The 16,121-nt window shown below is 52.7% G+C and overlaps 3 protein-coding genes and 4 non-coding genes across 15 annotated transcripts in view; 1 reads left to right on the top strand and 6 right to left on the bottom strand.

Moving 5' to 3' along the window:
* Positions 1-1,600: 1,600 nt before the first annotated feature.
* On the bottom strand, positions 1,601-6,163 carry RPL13A (ribosomal protein L13a). Of its 2 annotated transcripts, XM_045531178.1 has the most exons (8): positions 6,078-6,163; positions 3,963-4,035; positions 3,477-3,542; positions 2,830-2,931; positions 2,539-2,624; positions 2,302-2,361; positions 1,845-1,967; positions 1,601-1,711 (listed from the first exon to the last, which is right to left on the bottom strand). In XM_045531178.1, the coding sequence occupies exons 1-8, from the start codon at positions 6,090-6,092 to the stop codon at positions 1,625-1,627; spliced, it is 612 nt and encodes a 203-aa protein (XP_045387134.1). In that variant the 5' UTR covers positions 6,093-6,163; the 3' UTR covers positions 1,601-1,624. The 2 variants fall into 2 exon arrangements, with proteins under 2 accessions (XP_045387134.1, XP_045387135.1); XM_045531179.1 differs by lacking the exons at positions 3,477-3,542; positions 3,963-4,035 and having other exon boundaries at positions 6,078-6,159.
* Positions 2,138-2,222, bottom strand: LOC123624896. Its single transcript, XR_006730259.1, has one exon. It is a non-coding gene; the product is annotated as a small nucleolar RNA SNORD35 (small nucleolar RNA).
* LOC123624894 lies at positions 2,429-2,499 on the bottom strand. Its single transcript, XR_006730257.1, has one exon. It is a non-coding gene; the product is annotated as a small nucleolar RNA SNORD34 (small nucleolar RNA).
* On the bottom strand, positions 2,703-2,788 carry LOC123624892. Its single transcript, XR_006730255.1, has one exon. It is a non-coding gene; the product is annotated as a small nucleolar RNA Z195/SNORD33/SNORD32 family (small nucleolar RNA).
* On the bottom strand, positions 3,841-3,924 carry LOC123624893. The gene has a single exon (XR_006730256.1). It is a non-coding gene; the product is annotated as a small nucleolar RNA Z195/SNORD33/SNORD32 family (small nucleolar RNA).
* Positions 5,703-16,121, top strand: part of PIH1D1 (PIH1 domain containing 1) — a 32,528-nt gene continuing 22,109 nt past the window's right edge. The window contains exon 1 of the mRNA XM_045531163.1: positions 5,703-5,799. The gene's annotated coding sequence lies outside the window, so the exon portion shown is untranslated. The remainder of the gene's footprint in view (positions 5,800-16,121) is intronic.
* On the bottom strand, positions 7,451-16,037 carry FLT3LG (fms related receptor tyrosine kinase 3 ligand). 8 transcript variants are annotated; one of them, XM_045531177.1, is made up of 9 exons: positions 14,298-16,037; positions 13,938-14,004; positions 13,433-13,543; positions 13,200-13,253; positions 12,888-13,031; positions 12,325-12,463; positions 10,338-10,528; positions 10,174-10,242; positions 7,623-7,710 (listed from the first exon to the last, which is right to left on the bottom strand). In XM_045531177.1, exons 2-8 carry the CDS (start codon positions 13,968-13,970, stop codon positions 10,195-10,197), a joined length of 720 nt encoding a protein of 239 aa, XP_045387133.1. In that variant the 5' UTR covers positions 13,971-14,004; positions 14,298-16,037; the 3' UTR covers positions 7,623-7,710; positions 10,174-10,194. The 8 variants fall into 8 exon arrangements, with proteins under 8 accessions (XP_045387126.1, XP_045387125.1, XP_045387132.1 ...); XM_045531173.1 differs by lacking the exons at positions 13,938-14,004; positions 14,298-16,037 and adding an exon at positions 13,676-13,852 and having other exon boundaries at positions 7,586-7,672; positions 12,864-13,031; XM_045531172.1 differs by lacking the exons at positions 13,938-14,004; positions 14,298-16,037 and adding an exon at positions 13,676-13,851 and having other exon boundaries at positions 12,864-13,031.

The following is a 16,121-nucleotide window of genomic DNA, read 5'->3' on the forward strand; positions in this document are numbered from 1 at the left end:
GGACACCAGCCTAAGCAACAGTGAGACCCCGCCTCTGCTAAAAATAGGAAGAAATTATATGGACAGCTAAAAATATGTATAGAAAAATTAGCCGGGCATGGTGGTGCATGCCTGTAGTCCCAGCTACTCGGGAGGCTGAGGCAGAAGGATTGCTTGAGCCCAGGAGTTTGAGGTTACTGTGAGCTAGGCTGACGCCATGGCACTCTAGCCTGGGCAACATAGGGAAGACTCTGACTCAAAAAAAAAAGAAAAAACAAACCCTAACTGGGTGTGGTGGCACAAGCTAGACCTGTATTCCCAGCTACTCAGGAGGCTGAGGCAAGATTGCTTGAGCCCAGAACTGGAGGTTGCAGTGAGCTATGATCATACCACTGTACTCCAGCCTGGGAGACAGAGCAAGACCTTATCTCTAAAAAAACAAAAAATTATGCTCTAAATCTGGTTATTTCTGGAGGTAGTTCCCTCCTGAATGCAAGCCCCAAGTGGGGCGCTCTGGCTCAAGGAGGGGCACCATGCATTTGTTGACTGATTCTCAGGGAAAAGCCATCCCATGGTCTGTCTCTTCAAGGACTTTTTTGGACAGGTTGCTAGGCCCATTATAGAATAGCATGGTGCCAAGTTATAATTTTCCCTGTGAACAGCATGCCTAGGACAGTACTGTCAGCTTTCTGTGGTGTTAAGGTGAAGCATTTAAGTATAGAACTCTTACTCCTAAATACTGTCCACCAATGCTGAGAGCAGCACTAACTTCCTGAATACAGGTTTGCTTCTCTATTAAGGCCAGCATATTTAGAGTAGAATCCTGGGTTCCACACCTATGGACCCCCAAACCTCATTAGCAAAACAGGGGTGGGGGCTGTCCAAGCAAGCCGACTTGACCGTGAAGATTGTTACCTATTACACTGACTTATGCCTTTTGCAGGGGATTCATGCTGGCAGACCTAACAGGTCATTTTAGCATACAAATAAGGCCTAACTTTAAATTTTCTCATTGTAGTGCCTCTTAGAAATGTTTACCATCCGGGGAGTTCCTTCCTCTTCAAGCCCCTTACCTTCCCTGGGCCTGCCTCACAGCAGACACATACCGTAAAGCAAAGCAAAGCAGCCACATTTCGTTGAAAGCAATTTATTTGTTTCCAGATCACAAAATACAGGGTAAGGAGCAGGGTGATGCCTATAACCCCCTGGCTGCACATCTTATCTTCCTAGTCTGCATTTGTAAGTACTTTGTACAATACCAAGCTCACACTGTCCCCCTTAAGCGTCTCCTCACATTCTACCAGCTGCAGAGTATATAGCATATGACCAGGTTGGAAGTTAAACCAGATGCCCCGTTCAAAAGGCAGGGCTCCCATCTAATTATTGAAACTTAAGTAAACGGTAGTTTTATCGATTTTTTAAAAGTCTCATGAACAAGTAGGTTGGTAAATTATGTCTGCACAAGTTCTAGAGTGATGTAACCTTATAGGTGTGCAGTGTCTGAGGCCCTTTCCTTGTCCCCAGCTTTCTACGCCCCAGGTTGCCTGTGGCACCTGGACTGCTGCCCCTGGGTCCCCTACATCCCAGGGTGGCGATGGAGGAAGGGCAGGCCAGCCAAGCATGAGGAATAAAGTCTTTATTGGGCTCAGACTAGGAGTCCATGGGTCTTGAGGACCTCTGTGTATTTGTCAATTTTCTTCTCCACGTTCTTTTCGGCCTGTTTCCGTAGTCTCTGTGGGGATAAGGACAGGTGGTGGTTAGTGGCTGCTGCCTGGCACCACCCTCATCTCACCCCATCCTGCTGGGCCTCTGGTAGCAGCCTGCCTAGGGGTGCAGTGCCCCTGGGTGCCAGTCCCTGCCCTCACCATGAGCTGCTTTTTCTTCCGGTAGTGGATCTTGGCCTTCTCCTTCCTTTTCTCCTCCAGGGTGGCGGTCACTGCCTGGTACTTCCAGCCAACCTCATGAGCCAGGCGCCCCAGATAGGCAAACTTTAGGGGGAAATGAAATTGTAAGGGCATGTAGGCCTTTGTCCCAAGAGCCTGGACTAGGGCCACAGGGGTCAAGTGGGGAGGCTGTCACCGATCCTAGAGGACTCTAGGAATGTCATAATCCAATTGTCCTCATCAAGCCCCAGCTAGGAAAGCACATTCTCCCACCTGTCCTGGCATCAGCTGAACCATTGGTGATATCGGCACTGCCAACAGGGGCATCCGCAGACCATCGTGAGAAAGACATCATCTGCCAGGATCAGGGACCTCAGGTTCCCCCCTCAACAGGCCTGAAGTCCCTAAGCTAGACCACTTAGTGTAACCTGGCACTCACCTTTCTTGTAGGCTTCAGACGCACAACCTTGAGGGCAGCAGGAACCACCATCCGCTTTTTCTGTTAGAGAAGGAGAGGGGCTTAGAAACCTGGAGTGAGGGACAGACAGGGAAGGAGCTAGTTGGGCAGGCGTCTCAGCCAGGGCTGTTTTCATGAGGATCAAACAATGTAGGTAATTGTAAAACATCATGGACGCCGGCTACGTGAATGCTGCGTTGGGGTCTGGGCGCAGCTCACCTTGTCATAGGGTGGTGGGATCCCATCAAACACCTTGAGGCGGTCCAGGGCAGCCTGGCCTCGCTTAGTCTTGTGGGGCAGCATGCCTGCAGGGAAGAGGATGGCAAACCTGCTCAGTGGGGCTCAAGGGGACACCACCCCTCCCCCACCAGGGCAGGCAGACAGTGGCCTCAGATGGTAGTGCATGTAGAGTTATCTCATGGTAGGGAAACTCGAACATTGAGTGGGGGAAGTTCTCATCACTGGCCACCCGCCTGTCACTACCACCTGCAGCCCTCAGGCCCAGCTCACCTCGCACAGTCCGCCAGAAAATGCGGCTGGGGGCCCGGAAATGGTAGGGGCCACGGGAAGGGTTGGTGTTCATCCGTTTGCGGAGGAAGGCCAGGTACTTCACTGGGAAGAGAGGAGAGGAGGGCATGAGACTTACCTGGTCTGCCAGACCCACCAGTACCCACCCAAATCCTAAGCCTGCCCCCAACAAAGCCCCAGGGCCTTTTCAGGAACTCAGCACTAGCCCCTCCCATCACCGCCAAAACTGCCCCCCCCCCTCACTTTGAGACAAAGTCTCCCTCTGTTGCCCCGGCTAGAGTGCCGTGGCGTCAGCCTAGCTCACAGCAACCTCAAACTCCTGGGCTCAAGCAATCCTTCTGCCTCAGCCTCCCGAGTAGCTTGGACTACAGGCATGCGCCACCATGCCTGGCTAATTTTTCTACATATATATTTTTAGCTGTCCATATAATTTCTATTTTTAGTAGAGATGGGGTCTCGCTCTTGCTCAGGCTGGTCTCGAACTCCTAAGCTCAAACAATCTGCCCGCCTCTGCCTCCCAGAGTGCTAGGATTACAGGCGTGAGACACCGCACCCAGCCCCAAAACTGCTTCTGGAGCCCACCAGCCTCAGTACCCCACAGGGAGACCTCCTCCCGGGCCCCAACTTACGCTTGTTTCTGTAGAAATTGCCAGAAATATTGATGCCCTCACAGCGCACAACCACCACCTTCCGGCCTACAGGGAAAATGAGGCATTCAAGGAGGGCAAGGGTATACAGACGGTGCCACCTGAACATTCTACCTTCACCTGGCACAACTCACCTGTCCAGTCACTGGACACGGAGGGATGGGGGCCCTTTCCTGGGACACAACTAACCACAATGTAGAAAAGAGCTAAAGCCCTGAGATGAGCCTCTTGTTCCAGGTCCCAGAGCAGTACCTGGCAGAGCTGGATTCATGTTGAAATTAAAAGCTAGCCTAACAGAAAAGTCAGCTGAGCCAGGAGTCTCCACCATGGGAAAGGGAGTGGCTGGTAGGTCTCAGAGCGGTGCATGGGGTTGATCTCATGGTCGTGAGACTCAAACGAAAGATGGTGATTGTTGCTCATCACTGACCTCCAGCTGGAGCTAACAACGGGAACTGTGGGCAGACTTACCCAGCAGTACCTGTTTGGCCACGATGGCCGCCAAGCGGCCCAGGAGATGGCCTCGGCCATCGAGCACCAGGACCTGGGGAGATAAGGTGAGAGGGTTTAAGGGCACTGACTGCCTTGCTTGGCCTCTCCCCACAAGCCATCATTCCTTTCTACTTGTTTCTCTTCCATGTTAGCCTCATGGTGGTTCCTACCCAGCTATCAGACCTGGGAACTATGAGCCAAGGCCCACTTTACAGAAAGCAAACTGACGCCAAGAAAGCAAAAGTTGAGAGAATGGAGTAAGATGCCAGAACTCCCCCCTCGTCTCAGGTCCTTGAAGAGTATGAATTTTTATTCCCAGATCATATTTTGCACTTAATGAAGTACAAGCTAGGATTTGAACCAAGACTGGCAATACTCTGTCCACACATCAGCCAGTTAGGAGAACACTGTAATCTGTGATACCAACTGCAGGTTCCTAACAGAACCTAATTCTCTTCTGCTATTTTCACAGCTAAGAACACCAAGTTTCACCACGAAACCACTGTCAGTGGAGTTAAAAAGAAAACCAAGTTTTAGGTGGGATGAGGTCAGGTAGTAGTCAAAAGCCCATGCTGGCCGGGCGCGGTGGCTCACGCCTGTAATCCTAGCACTCTGGAAGGCCGAGGCGGGTGGATCGCTTGAAGTCAGGAGTTCGAGACCAGCCTGAGCAAGAGTGAGACCCCGTCTCTACCAAAAACAAAAAGAAATGATTTGGACAGCTAAAAATCAATATAGAAAAAATTAGCCGGGCATGGTAGCGCATGCCTGTAGTCCCAGCTACTCGGGAGGCTGAGGCAGTAGGATCGCTTAAGCCCAGGAGTTTGAGGCTGCTGTGAGCTAGGCTGACGCCATGCCACTCACTCTAGCCCGGGCAACAAAGCCAGACTCTGTCTCCAAAAAAAAAAAAAAAAAAAAAAAAGCCCATGCTGACTCTGCTACTAACTCCACCTCCCCCGGTAAAACGCTCAAACACCAACCCTCAACTCCCTCCTTTAGTCCCCACTGTCATAATGCAATGTCACAAAGTATAATGTAGTAAAGCATTTAATAACTATTGTACGTACTCTGTAAGTACTGGAAAGGCTGAAGTATACTAAACCCAAAGCCTGAGTTTGTGACAATGTGACCTTTGCCAAAAATCTTCAAGTTTCCACGTTTCAATTTCCTGTAAAATGGTACTCTAAGTTAACTGAACTACATCAAAAGATGCAATGCAATCCAAAGTGTACTAGGTACAGCGACATATACTCAATGAACTCTACCATTTGCTTAGGTCTGCCCGGCTTGGAACTTAGTTTCCCACCTCAACCACACAAAAGAAATTCACAAGGAAACCCTTTCCAGAACCAGCCTCTCCTTCACATGTAAGTAGTTACCCCAGGTGCCAGGAACTCAGAGCTTTTGCTGTGCTCCCTAAGGTCCCCCAGGTGGTTGTATGGCTAAAGGATGTCCCATAATTGTGGAACCATTTATCACAGCCCTGCTTCCAAGGCAATCACCAACCCCGTAACAGTGAGAAAAGGGCAATTCATTCCTGAATGCCCGCAGTTTAGCACTCTCTCGACCCCCCGCAGAAAAGGATTTCATATTAAAATAACCAGCGGTGCCGAGAACCCTGATTAACAGTCTCACGTGAGGTGGAAGCAGCCCGCGCATTGGACAGGACGGAAGTACTTTCCATTTGGCTAATCCTCAGTTTCTCATTGCCCCGAGGCCGCCCAGACAGACTTCCACGAGTTCGCCATCGCTGGGGACGCAATGGTCCAATTCGACCAAGACTCGACCCCAGCGCCCGCACCCACCACCAGAGATCAAGGTAAGCGAGGTCTAGTTGTGTTAAAACGCATTCCTGTGCTGGAAGGTCCTATAATTACCCCTCGCCTTGAGAATAAAACGCCGCGTTTTAGCCAACCTTAGGTCTAAAAACAGCCGAAACATTTCCTACAGATTCCCCTCGCCCCAAAAGGTCTCGATTCTGTTCAATTATCGATCCTAAGTTTGACAACACATGTTGGAGAAGATCGAGTACCCAACACCGTTCTGGCTTGGATCCCACCCGGCCCCATGCCGCCCCGGCCCGCGCGGAGCCCACACCTGCCCCTCCGCCATCTTCGGCAGCCGCCTGGGAAAGAAGGAGGTCTTGCCGCGGGGTTTCTTATCCCTTGAAACAGGGGTGGCAGAAGTGACGCTGCGCGGGCGGCTTTCTCTTCATTGGCCAAAATGTTTTGCGCGTGCGCAGAGATGCCCCACTGGAAGGCGGGACATCTAGCTGTCCAATCCGAACACCACTCCGATAGGTCCTGGCGGCCATGGTGGTGAGGGGCGAGAGATCACGTGGGGAGTGGAGGCGGGGCTGCTTGGGTGGAGCCGTCCCGCCTGGGCGGCCATGTTTTTGAGGGGCTGTTAATCTCGTTCACGCGATTTTTCCCGCCATGTTTGTGAGGGGAGGCGCCCTTACCCCCTGAAGCGACTGAAGGCTGCAGGACAGGTGGTGGCCCGCAGGGGGCAACGAGCCCCTCCTTTTAGTGCTCAATTTTAGGCTTGGAAGTCCGGATTCCCCGGTGCGGTCGACCTCACCGTGACCCCGGCAAACCCCTGACCGGGTCTGGGCGTCAGTGTCCCCATCTCTAGAATAAGTGGAGGTACTTTTTCCTGTGAGATCTAAGAGTGGGTGAAGGAATGACTGCAGATGTCTGGGTTGCACATCAATCTGCTGTGTTCCCCCAGGGGAACTTCTCATTTTCTGGACTCTCGGACTTTGCTTAGGCTGTGTCCCTTGCTTGAGATGGCCTCCCTGCCCCCTCCAAAATCTGGTTTGTCACAATCCCAGTGCCCTTTGGCTCAAGAGTCCTTTTCTCCAGAGAGGCTTTCCGATACCCTAGCCTGATAGGCTCCCATACCGCCTGTGCGCCATCTCCGGGAGAGCGCGTGGTGTCCCGTACTGGGGCTCCTTGGGTCCCTTTTACTTCTCCCTCATAATCTAGGAGACCTGGGAGGACTGGGCTGGTTCTGACTCAGGTCTGGGTTCTAGCATTGCCCAGCACCGGCCCAAGGCCTCATTAGACAGTATGTTTTTTTTGAGACAGAGTCTTACTCTGTTGCCTGGGCTAGCGTGCAGCGGCTGGGTCATGGTTCACTGCGACCTCTAACTCCTGGGCTCAAGTGATCCTCCTGCCTCAGCCTCCTGAGTAGCTGGGACTACAGGTGCGCTTTGCCATGCCTGGCGAAGCAAAAACAATTTTTATTTTTTTGATGACTTGGAGTTTATATTGCACAGGTCTCCAACTGCTGGGCTCAAGCGATCCTTCCACCTCCGCCTCCCAAAGTGGTGGGATTACAGGCGTGAGCCACGCGCCCAGCCAGAAGACAGTATTGGATGAAGTATTTCCTTCACTGAAACCCCAAGATTCAAATCAAAATTGCCCCATTCACACCCTGTTCCATCCACAGACAGGCCTGGCCAGAGCTGGTAGAAAAGGATGATTTATATACAGTTTCATGGGGACAAGGGCTTTGTACAGAGGGGAGTAACGGGCTGGTGCTGGGTTCTGGCGTTGCCTCCATCCTGGGGAGAGAGTAAGAGGAGCAGCGGGGCCGAGGAAGGGACCAGCCTGTAGCCAACCTCCTCTGTGTCCCGGCTGTGCATCCTCTGGCTGGTGACTCCCCACTCTGGGCCTCAGTGTCCTCCTCTGTAAAATGGGATGATAGATGCGTCTGTCTCACGGGGCTGTTTGAGGATTGGTGGACAGAGAGGGAAAGTACTTAGCTCAGAGCTGGGCAGGCTCATGCCCAAAACAGCTCCATTCAGAGCTACTGCTCATTGTGTACTAGATCGCTGTCCAAGAGAATTCTGCAATGATAGAAATGTTCCCTATTTTTGTTCTCCAGTATGAGAGACACCAGCTCCATGTCAGTATGGAATACTTCAAATGTGGCCAGTGCAAGTCAGCTGAATTTTTAAATTTTACCTAATTTATTTTTATTTATTTATTTTTAAATGTATAGAGACAGGGTCTTGTTCTTGCTCAGGCTGGTCTCGAACTCCTGACCTTGAGCTATCCTCCCCCCTCAGCCTCCCAGAGTGCTAGCATTACAGGCGTGAGCCACTGCTCCCGGCCGTATAATTTACATTTAAGAAACTAATAATGTGGTTATTGAGAGAGTGAGAAAACAGGTTGGAGAGGAAACTAGGGTGAGAGGAAAACTCAATGTAGTACCTTTTAAAAAAAATTATAAAAATTACTGCTCGGAAACAAGTCCTAAAAAGAAAAATCATAAGATTTAGAAGAAACTAGCCCTCAATGTAGTTATTAGAAAACTTATGCATGTTTCGAACAACTTGAGTACTTGAATATACTTTTGCAGCTGTAAATTTCATGAAACTTATGTACAGATCAAGTGTTTCTGATAAAAATTTATTGTTTGAATTGTGATGTGCTGTCAGTGTAAAATACACACTATATTCTGAAAACTTAGTATAAAAAATTATAAAATATCTCATTAATCATTTAAAAATATTGATTACATGTTTAAATGACAACATTATGGATATACTGGGTGAAACAAAATATATTGTTTAAAGTTACCTGCATCATGGCTGGGCATGGTGGCTCATGCCTGTAATCCTAGTACTCTGGGAGGCCGAGGCAGGAGGATCGCTTGAGCTCAGAAGTTCGAGACCAGCCTGAGCAAAAGTGAGACCCTGTCTCTATTAAAAATAGAAAAAATTAGCCGGGCATATAGTACACGCCTGTAGTTCCAGCTCCTTGGGAGGCTAAGGCAGGAGGATCACTCGAGGCCAGGAGTTTGAGGTTGCTGTGAGCTAGGCTGATGCCACAGCACTCTAGCCTGGGCAACAGAGTGAGACTCTGTTTCAAATAAATAAATAAAGTTACCTGCATCAGGCTGGAGTGCAGTGGTGCAATCATAGCTCACTGTAACCTCAAATTCCTGGGCTCCAGCGATCCTCCTGCCTCAGCCTTCCGAGTAGCTGAGACTACAGGTGTGCCACCATGCCCGGCTAATTTATTTATATGTTTTTGTAGAGATGAGGTCTCACTGTGTTGCCCAGGCTGGTCTTCAACTCCTGGGATCAAGTAGGCCTCCTGCCTCAGCCTCTCAAAGTGCTGGGATTATGGGCATGACCCACCATACTTGATCCTTTTTCTTTTTCTTTTTTAAATGTGGCTACTAGGACATTTAAAATCCCATGTGTGGCTTGCATTCTGTTTCCACTGGGCAGTGTTGCTCTAAAGGCTTTGCATGGGTCACTTCATTAACCTCATGACAACCCTATGGTGGCCATTATTAAAGCCTTTTTTTTAATTTCTTTCTCTCTTGTACATGCAGATGAAACATTAAAGCCTTTTGTACATATAAGGAAACTGAGGCAGAAAAGAGAAGGGCACAGATGCTGGAACAAGACAGCCTAGAGTCAAATTTTGGTTTTCACTCAAGTGCTGTGTGACATTTGGCAAATTATTTACCTCTCTGTGCCTTGTTTCAGCCTCTGTGAAACAAGGATAATAATGGCACGAGCTTCTCAATGGAGTGAGTTAATTTATGGAAGGCCTCAGCGCAAAGCCTGCGCCACCGAGGCACTATATGTTGGAGCAATTACTGTAAAATGTTTCTTGTCCTTGGGGCCTCCCCTCCTACCCCACACCTGTTTCCAGATTCTTTCTTCCATCCCATGCCTCCCATGGCTCCCTGATGCCCTGCACTGGCCCAAGTGACCGGAACACCCTGGGCTTTCTCACACCTGATGGCTTCACCAAAGCAGTTCCCTCTGCCTGGGGTGCTGTTCCAATCCTGCCCCAAGACCCCTCCACCCTGGCTTGCAAGCTCCTGCATCCATATATCTCCCCAGGGCCCTCACTCCCTCCGGTCCCCACTGAGCTCAATGTCCTTCCCTAATCTCACTCCGTCCCCAGGTTCCCCCACTGTCCAATCCGGCACTGGGTCTGTTGGGCCCCAGCCCCCTGACCCATCCACCCCACCCCACCCCATGGTCCTCTCGCCCCGGGCCCTCCCCAGCCTCAACCTCACTCTCCACTCTCTTCTTGCAGCTGCTCTCTGTGGCCTGGGGGCTCCCTCTGCACCTGGGCTGCCCCCCGGCTCTGCTCCCAGCTGTTCCCTAGCTGCTAGGACACTCCCACAGTCTGGGCCCCACGACCTGTGATGGACTCACCGAGATGAGGCCCCAGGCAGGTCAGGGCTCCACAAGCAGCACATCCTGGTGACTGGAGGTGGGGGGCGCCTGTGGGTCCCACAGGGTCAGTCATAGGTGGGCAGGCAGGGCCTCCAGCTACCCTCTGTCCCTCTCTACCTGCTCCTCCCATCTTACTGGCTCACCTGTTCCCCAGGGCAGGGCATCCTCTGCCTCGTCCTTCGCCAGCGCAGGCAGCAGGCAGCGGCTGGCAGCACCAGGGCCACTGGCAGGAGCAGCAGCAACAGCAGCAGCAGCAGCAGAGGTGGCTGGGGCGCTGGCAGGGCTGTGGCCCCCCAGGCGCCAGGACTCTGTGGGGGCGGCAGGGTGGAGGGGTCTGGGGAGAGAGAGGAGGCTGCGTGACCAAGGAGAAGGGCTGGGTTGCAGAAGGAAAGAAAGGCTGTCTGGCACTGGCTGTGGGACCTCGGCAGGCTGCTGGCCGCCCTGTGCCTCAGTTTTCTCATCTGTAAAATCGACATACTCATTATACCAACCTCATCAGGTTGTCACAAAAATTAAATGAGGAACATACGGACAGTGCTTAGAACAGTATTGGCACATAACAGGGTTGTGCTTTATTTTGTAAGGAAACAAATGTGTTTCTAGTGATTCTGTATCTATTTGTTTGTCTTCTTAACCCAATAGTCTGTGAGCCCCATGTGAGCAGCAGGGATCTTATCTGACTTATTTATCACCAGAACCTACTACTTAGTGCTCATTAAATATTTGAATGAATGAAATAGGTTCAGAGAGACTCCCCTTAATGTCCCTTAAACACACAGGCAGGTTTCTGCCTCAGGGCCTTTGCACTGGCTGCCCCTTTGTTCCCAGCTTTCAGTGACTTTCCAGCCAACCACTTCAGATGACGATTCCATCATCCTGTTTTCATTCGAGTGCACAGGGCTCATTATACTCAGATACTTTCTTTTCTTTTTCTTTTTTTCCCCCAAAAACGGGGTCTTGCTCTGTTGCCCAGGGTGGAGTGAAACAGCATGATCATAGCTCACCCCAGCCTCAAACTCCTGACCTTACTTTCTGGATTATCTATGTGTTTAGGTATTTATCCTCTGTCTCCCCAGTTAGCATGTCAGCTCCAAGCAGCAGGGATCTTGGGCTTGCTCCATGCTGTGTCTCCAGTGCCAGGCACATAGGAGATGGTTAACAAACAGTTGAATGAATGGTCATAAACCTAAACACAAATGACCAGTGAGGCTAAATATAATTGATAGAAGCTTTTGGAAATGCAGAGAAAAATAGGAGAAATGAACACCCATATGTGCGTAAGTAACTGGTAAAATCTGAATAAGCTCTGTGGATTGGAGCAATGCCTGGTTTTGATTTTGTAGTATAGTTAATGTTAACAAGCAAAATGTTACACTGGGGAGGCTGGTGAGGGTTGTAAGGGACCCCGCCCTCACCCTGTTCATTTCTTTGCACTTTCCTGTGAATTTATAATTATTCCCAAAGAAAAAAGTTAAAAAAAATTAACTTGCTAAAAAATAACCAACATTAAAAATCCTGGCCAGGCCAGGCACAGTGGCTCACTCCTGTAATCCCAGCACTTTGGGAGGCTGAGGCAGGAGGATCTCTTGAGGCCAGGAGTTCTAGACCAGCCTGGGCCACATAGCAAGACCCAGTGTTTACAAAAAATAAAAAAATTAGCTGGGTGTGGTGGCTTGCGCCTATTGTCCCATCTACTCAGGAGACTGGGGCAGGAGGATGGCTTGATCCCAGGAGTCTGAGGTTGCAATGAGCTATGATGGTGCCACTGTACTCCAGCCTGGGTGACAGAGTGAGACCCTGTCTGAAATAATAATAATAAATATTTTTAAAATCCTGGGGAAAAATGAATCTACTTATTTTGGCTTTTTTTTTTTTACATTTTTAAATACGGGTACTAGGAAATTTACACTTAAACATGTGGCTCACGTTGTATTTCACCTGCACAGGGCTGTCTTAGAGAAAGAGGAATTATTGTTCCCTTCTCAAAGATGGGTAAACTGAGTCCAGAAAAGGGAATGCACTTGCCTTTGTCACAGACAATGGGGGAATGGGGGGCTCTGGGACACCAGAGCAGAGAGGGTGAGGGGCTGTGAGGATGATGGGTGGGTGGGGGGCGCTGGGATCCTTTACCGGGCTGACAACGGAGCTCCAGACACGGCGAGAAATTCCGGCGGGTGATCCAGGGCTTCAGAGCCACCAGCTGCTGGGAGGTGTCCTGCAGGAGGCAGGAGATGTTGGTCTGGACGAAGCGAAGACAGCTGGGGAGGGGCTGGGGGCAGGGGAGGGAGACGTCACCACCACATCAACCCCCTCATCTCCACAGGCCAAGGGCTTTTCCCTGCTGGCAACGCCCAGCAACTGGGCCCCATGAGGCCTGGGTCTCAGAGTTCAGCCCCCACTGCCTCTGGTTGCTAGGAGGAGAACCCCCGCAGCACCCTTCAGTGGGCCAAGAGATCTGGGCCTCCGAATTGGGCCCAGACCCTCCACCATCCCCTGGGGCCTAGAGAGTTGTTGTTCTCCAGTGACAGGACCCCCAGGGGAGACAGGACCCCCAGGGGATCGGGGTGCCAGCTCTACCTTCCTTGTGTTGCTAAGTTCGAAAGAAATCTCCAGCAAGGCTGAGCAGAGCTTTACTTCCAATGCCTAGGAAAGCATCTTCCTCCCCTCACCTGTTCCCCAAGTTCAGGGCTGACCTGAAAGGTACATGAGGTGACAAAGACTATCTCGGTGTTGACAGCCTCCAGCAGGCCTTGCATCTGGGACCCAGCCACAGTCTTGAGCTGTTCCATCCAGCGCTGCGCCAGGACCAGGCGCCAGAGTGCCCCGCACAGCTCCTCCTGGGGAGACAACCCACGCGGGGCTTGGGAGGGGGCTCTGGGCAGGAAGGGGCCCAGGTTGGCCAACTAGCCTGTTCCCCCGAGGCGGGGGTGAGGGGGCTGCGGGGGTTGGAGGGTCCTGAGTCTGTGGTTCCCACCTCCTTCCTGGGCCCCTCCCACGTGACTCACTTCCTGCAGGTTGGAGGCCACAGTGACCGGGTAATCCAGAAGCAGGTAGTCAGACTAGGGGAGAAAACAGGGTTAGGCCTGGTCAAAACAGGGCGAAACACTAAGGAGACTCAGACGTGCTGGCAGAGACCCAGAGAGGGGGACAAGGCCCAGAGAGGGGGAACTGTGACCCAGCCACAGAACCTTGGTCTCAAAGAGGGACCGCAGGATGGGGCTGAGGCAGGGATGCTTACCAGCTTGCGGATGGTGACAGCGAAGTTGGAGGAGATGGGGCTGTGTTCGAAGGAGCAGTGCTGGGTCCCGCGGAGGCCGGGGCTGAGCAGCAGCAGCAGCAGCAGGGGGGTCTGCAGGGCGGGGCGGGCTCTCTTGGCTCTCGCGGCCCCCCCAGGCCTCCCGCCTCCACCCCTCCCTCCTCCCTCCTTCTCCCATCCCAGGTCTCATCCACCTCCTTTAGTGCTGTCCCCACCTCTGCCCACCTCCCTGTTCCTCTCGGTCTCTGCTCCAGCGCCGTCGCTTTTCATCCTGCTCTGCCAACCCTCTCCCCATCTTCCCGGCTCGGTCCTCTGTATTCACCGGCCTGTTTCCCCTCCATCTGCGTCCTGTCCTCTTCATTTGTACCGGGCACTGCCAAATTCCCCTTCTCTGTCCACCTCCCCCTCCCTTGTCCATCTCTGTCCCCTCCCCATCTTGGCACTGCCTGTCCCCGTTCCCCCCACGTTGCCCCTCAGGTATACGCACAGCTGGGCTCCAGGCTGGTGCCAGCACTGTCATCTCGGCCGGCGGCCCCTCATGCCTGTGGCCTGGTCTTGGAAGGGACAGAAGAAGTCTCGGACCCCGACACCCCAGCCCCTTCCTCGCCCGCCCCTTCTGCTCCCCGCCCCTCCGCCGTCCCCTTGATGTGGCCGAGTTTCCGCCTCTTACTCCCCCAGGCTTCCTGCATGAGCCCCAGTTACGATGAAATCTCCTCATCTCCCCTTTCAAGAACCCCGACGTCCGGTCCCCAGAACCCTCCCCAGGTCAGGGACTCGGGAACCCGACCCCCCATCCCCTGCTGCCTCTGCCTTAGGACTGGGGACCCCGGCTCCGCCCCTCGGGGACCTGGAGTCCAGTGCTCCTCACACACCAGGCTTGTCCCAGCTGGGTGTGGAAGGGGCCAAGCCGGGTGACAGCCAGAGACTGAAAGTGAAAGGAAGTTTTTTGGGGGGAGAGAGTGAGCAGGGGTGGAATTTGGGCCGGGGCCCAGGGCGCCCCCTGGTGGCGACAGGTGGCCGCTCACGCCGCCGATGGCGCCTTCGCGGAGCTCGGGGCCGAGGGCGGGACGGTCGCCCTGACTGCACGCACGGTGCACGGAGAGCGGGGCTCGAGGCCGATCTGGCTCCGGGAGCTGCGGGAGCGGGGAGCTTGTTGCGTGGCTGGGTCTGACCGTCCTCGGGCCCTCCAGCTTTGCCTGCCAAGGCCTGGCACACAGGACTCAGGGGATGTCTTGTCACATCAGGCCTAGCAAGTGGCACTCTGGCTCTGGCTTTGCCGCTGTGGGAGCTTGGTTTCTTCAACTCCAAATTGGCGGGTGAGGTGGTAGATGAGGAAATGTAAGTTCCCTTCCACAGCTGGCATCCTCGGAATGTCTTGCTGGCCCATTCCATCTGTGGCAGACTGTCCCCAAGTATCTGCTGGAGGATTCTACACCTGTCCTGTGGAACTCAGGCATGGCCACATGGCTTGCTTTGGCCAATGGCATGAGGGTGAGAGTGACAGGTGTCCCTTCTGGGTGGAAGCCTACAGGACTGAGGAGTGGCTCTGGGTCGATGGCAGAAGCATCAAGAGGGGCCACCCTCCGCCAAGTGCCTGATGCGACTCTGAGGAGCAGAGGGCCCTGCCAACCCTGGGTGAACGGGTAGTGTGAGCAGACTAGCTTTGTGGTTGTAGACCACAGAGATTTGGGGCTGTGTGTCACCACAGCAAAGCCTAGCCCGTCCTGACTGTGCCACCATTTGTCCTCCCTGCCCACTTCGCCTCACTTCCTGTCCAGCCAGGTTTAGCTTCCTTGTCGCACTGAATGGTCAGACTGTTCTTGAGTTTTCGCTTGTTTTCTGACTGCTATGGCCCCCAAAGATGTCCACATCCTAATCCGCAGAATCTGTGACTGTGACCTAACAAGGCAAAAAGGATTTTGCAGGTGTGATTAAGCTAAAGACCTTGAGATGGGGCGATCATCCTGGACTTACTGGGTGTGGCCCGTGAAAGAGGGAGGCGGGAGAACCCGAGTCAGAGAAAGAGATGTGTCAACAGAGGAGTCAGCGTGAAGCCTCCTTGACAGACTCAACCGGCCATTGCTGGCTTTGAAGACAGGGGACGTGGCCCTGAGCCGAGGAGTGCCCGGGGCCTGTAGAGGCTGGTACAGGCAAGAAATGGATTCTGCCCTAGGGCTTCCAGAAGGAGGAACAGCCCTGCCAACACCTGGGCTTTAGCTTAATGAAAGCCATTTCAGACTTCTGACCTCCAGAACTGTAAGATAATAAAATCTGAACTGCTAAATTTGTGGCAATTTGCCACGGCACTGACAGGAAATGAATATGCTTCTCAGTCGCCAGAACACCAGCTCCAGGCCAGGCCCTGTCTTGTCCCTGGCTGTGTCCCCTAGCGCCTATAACAGTGTCTGACTCAGGGTGGGCACTCAGTATTTGTTGACTGACTGGATAGATGACTAGGGTAGGAGATCCTGTCCCCTGGCCAGGGATGACCAGAGTAGACCAGAAGTGGGCACCTGACCCAGGCTGGCCAGTAAGATGTCTACCCTGGGGACTGAGCCGGTGGTACATAGACCTGCCACGCCTGGCTCTGGCTGTGTTAGAGCAACAGGAGGGCTAATGAGAAGGACCCCAAGGCAGCTGGCACAATCCAGGACAGAGCCGTCCAGCCAGG

This window comes from Lemur catta, chromosome 19 (assembly GCF_020740605.2).
Source record: "Lemur catta isolate mLemCat1 chromosome 19, mLemCat1.pri, whole genome shotgun sequence".
Lineage (NCBI taxonomy): Eukaryota > Metazoa > Chordata > Mammalia > Primates > Lemuridae > Lemur > Lemur catta.

Bases quoted from the DNA above. Each gene is read 5' to 3' on its own strand.
- RPL13A (XM_045531178.1), bottom strand. The intron at 3,543-3,962 runs GTAAGTCTGCCC...TTTTCCCTGTAG, and splicing joins GGCCAAACAGGTACTGCTGG to GCCGGAAGGTGGTGGTTGTG. The intron at 2,932-3,476 runs GTAAGTTGGGGC...CTCTCTTCCCAG, and splicing joins CAATTTCTACAGAAACAAGC to TGAAGTACCTGGCCTTCCTC.
- FLT3LG (XM_045531169.1), bottom strand. From the start codon at position 13,811: ATGAAGAGGACAGGACGCAGATGGAGGGGAAACAGGCCGGTGAATACA. The intron at 13,544-13,675 runs GTGGGCAGAGGT...CCCGCCCTGCAG, and splicing joins AGACCGAGAGGAACAGGGAG to ACCCCCCTGCTGCTGCTGCT. The intron at 10,529-12,324 runs GTAAAGGATCCC...CTCTCTCCCCAG, and splicing joins GGAGCTCCGTTGTCAGCCCG to ACCCCTCCACCCTGCCGCCC.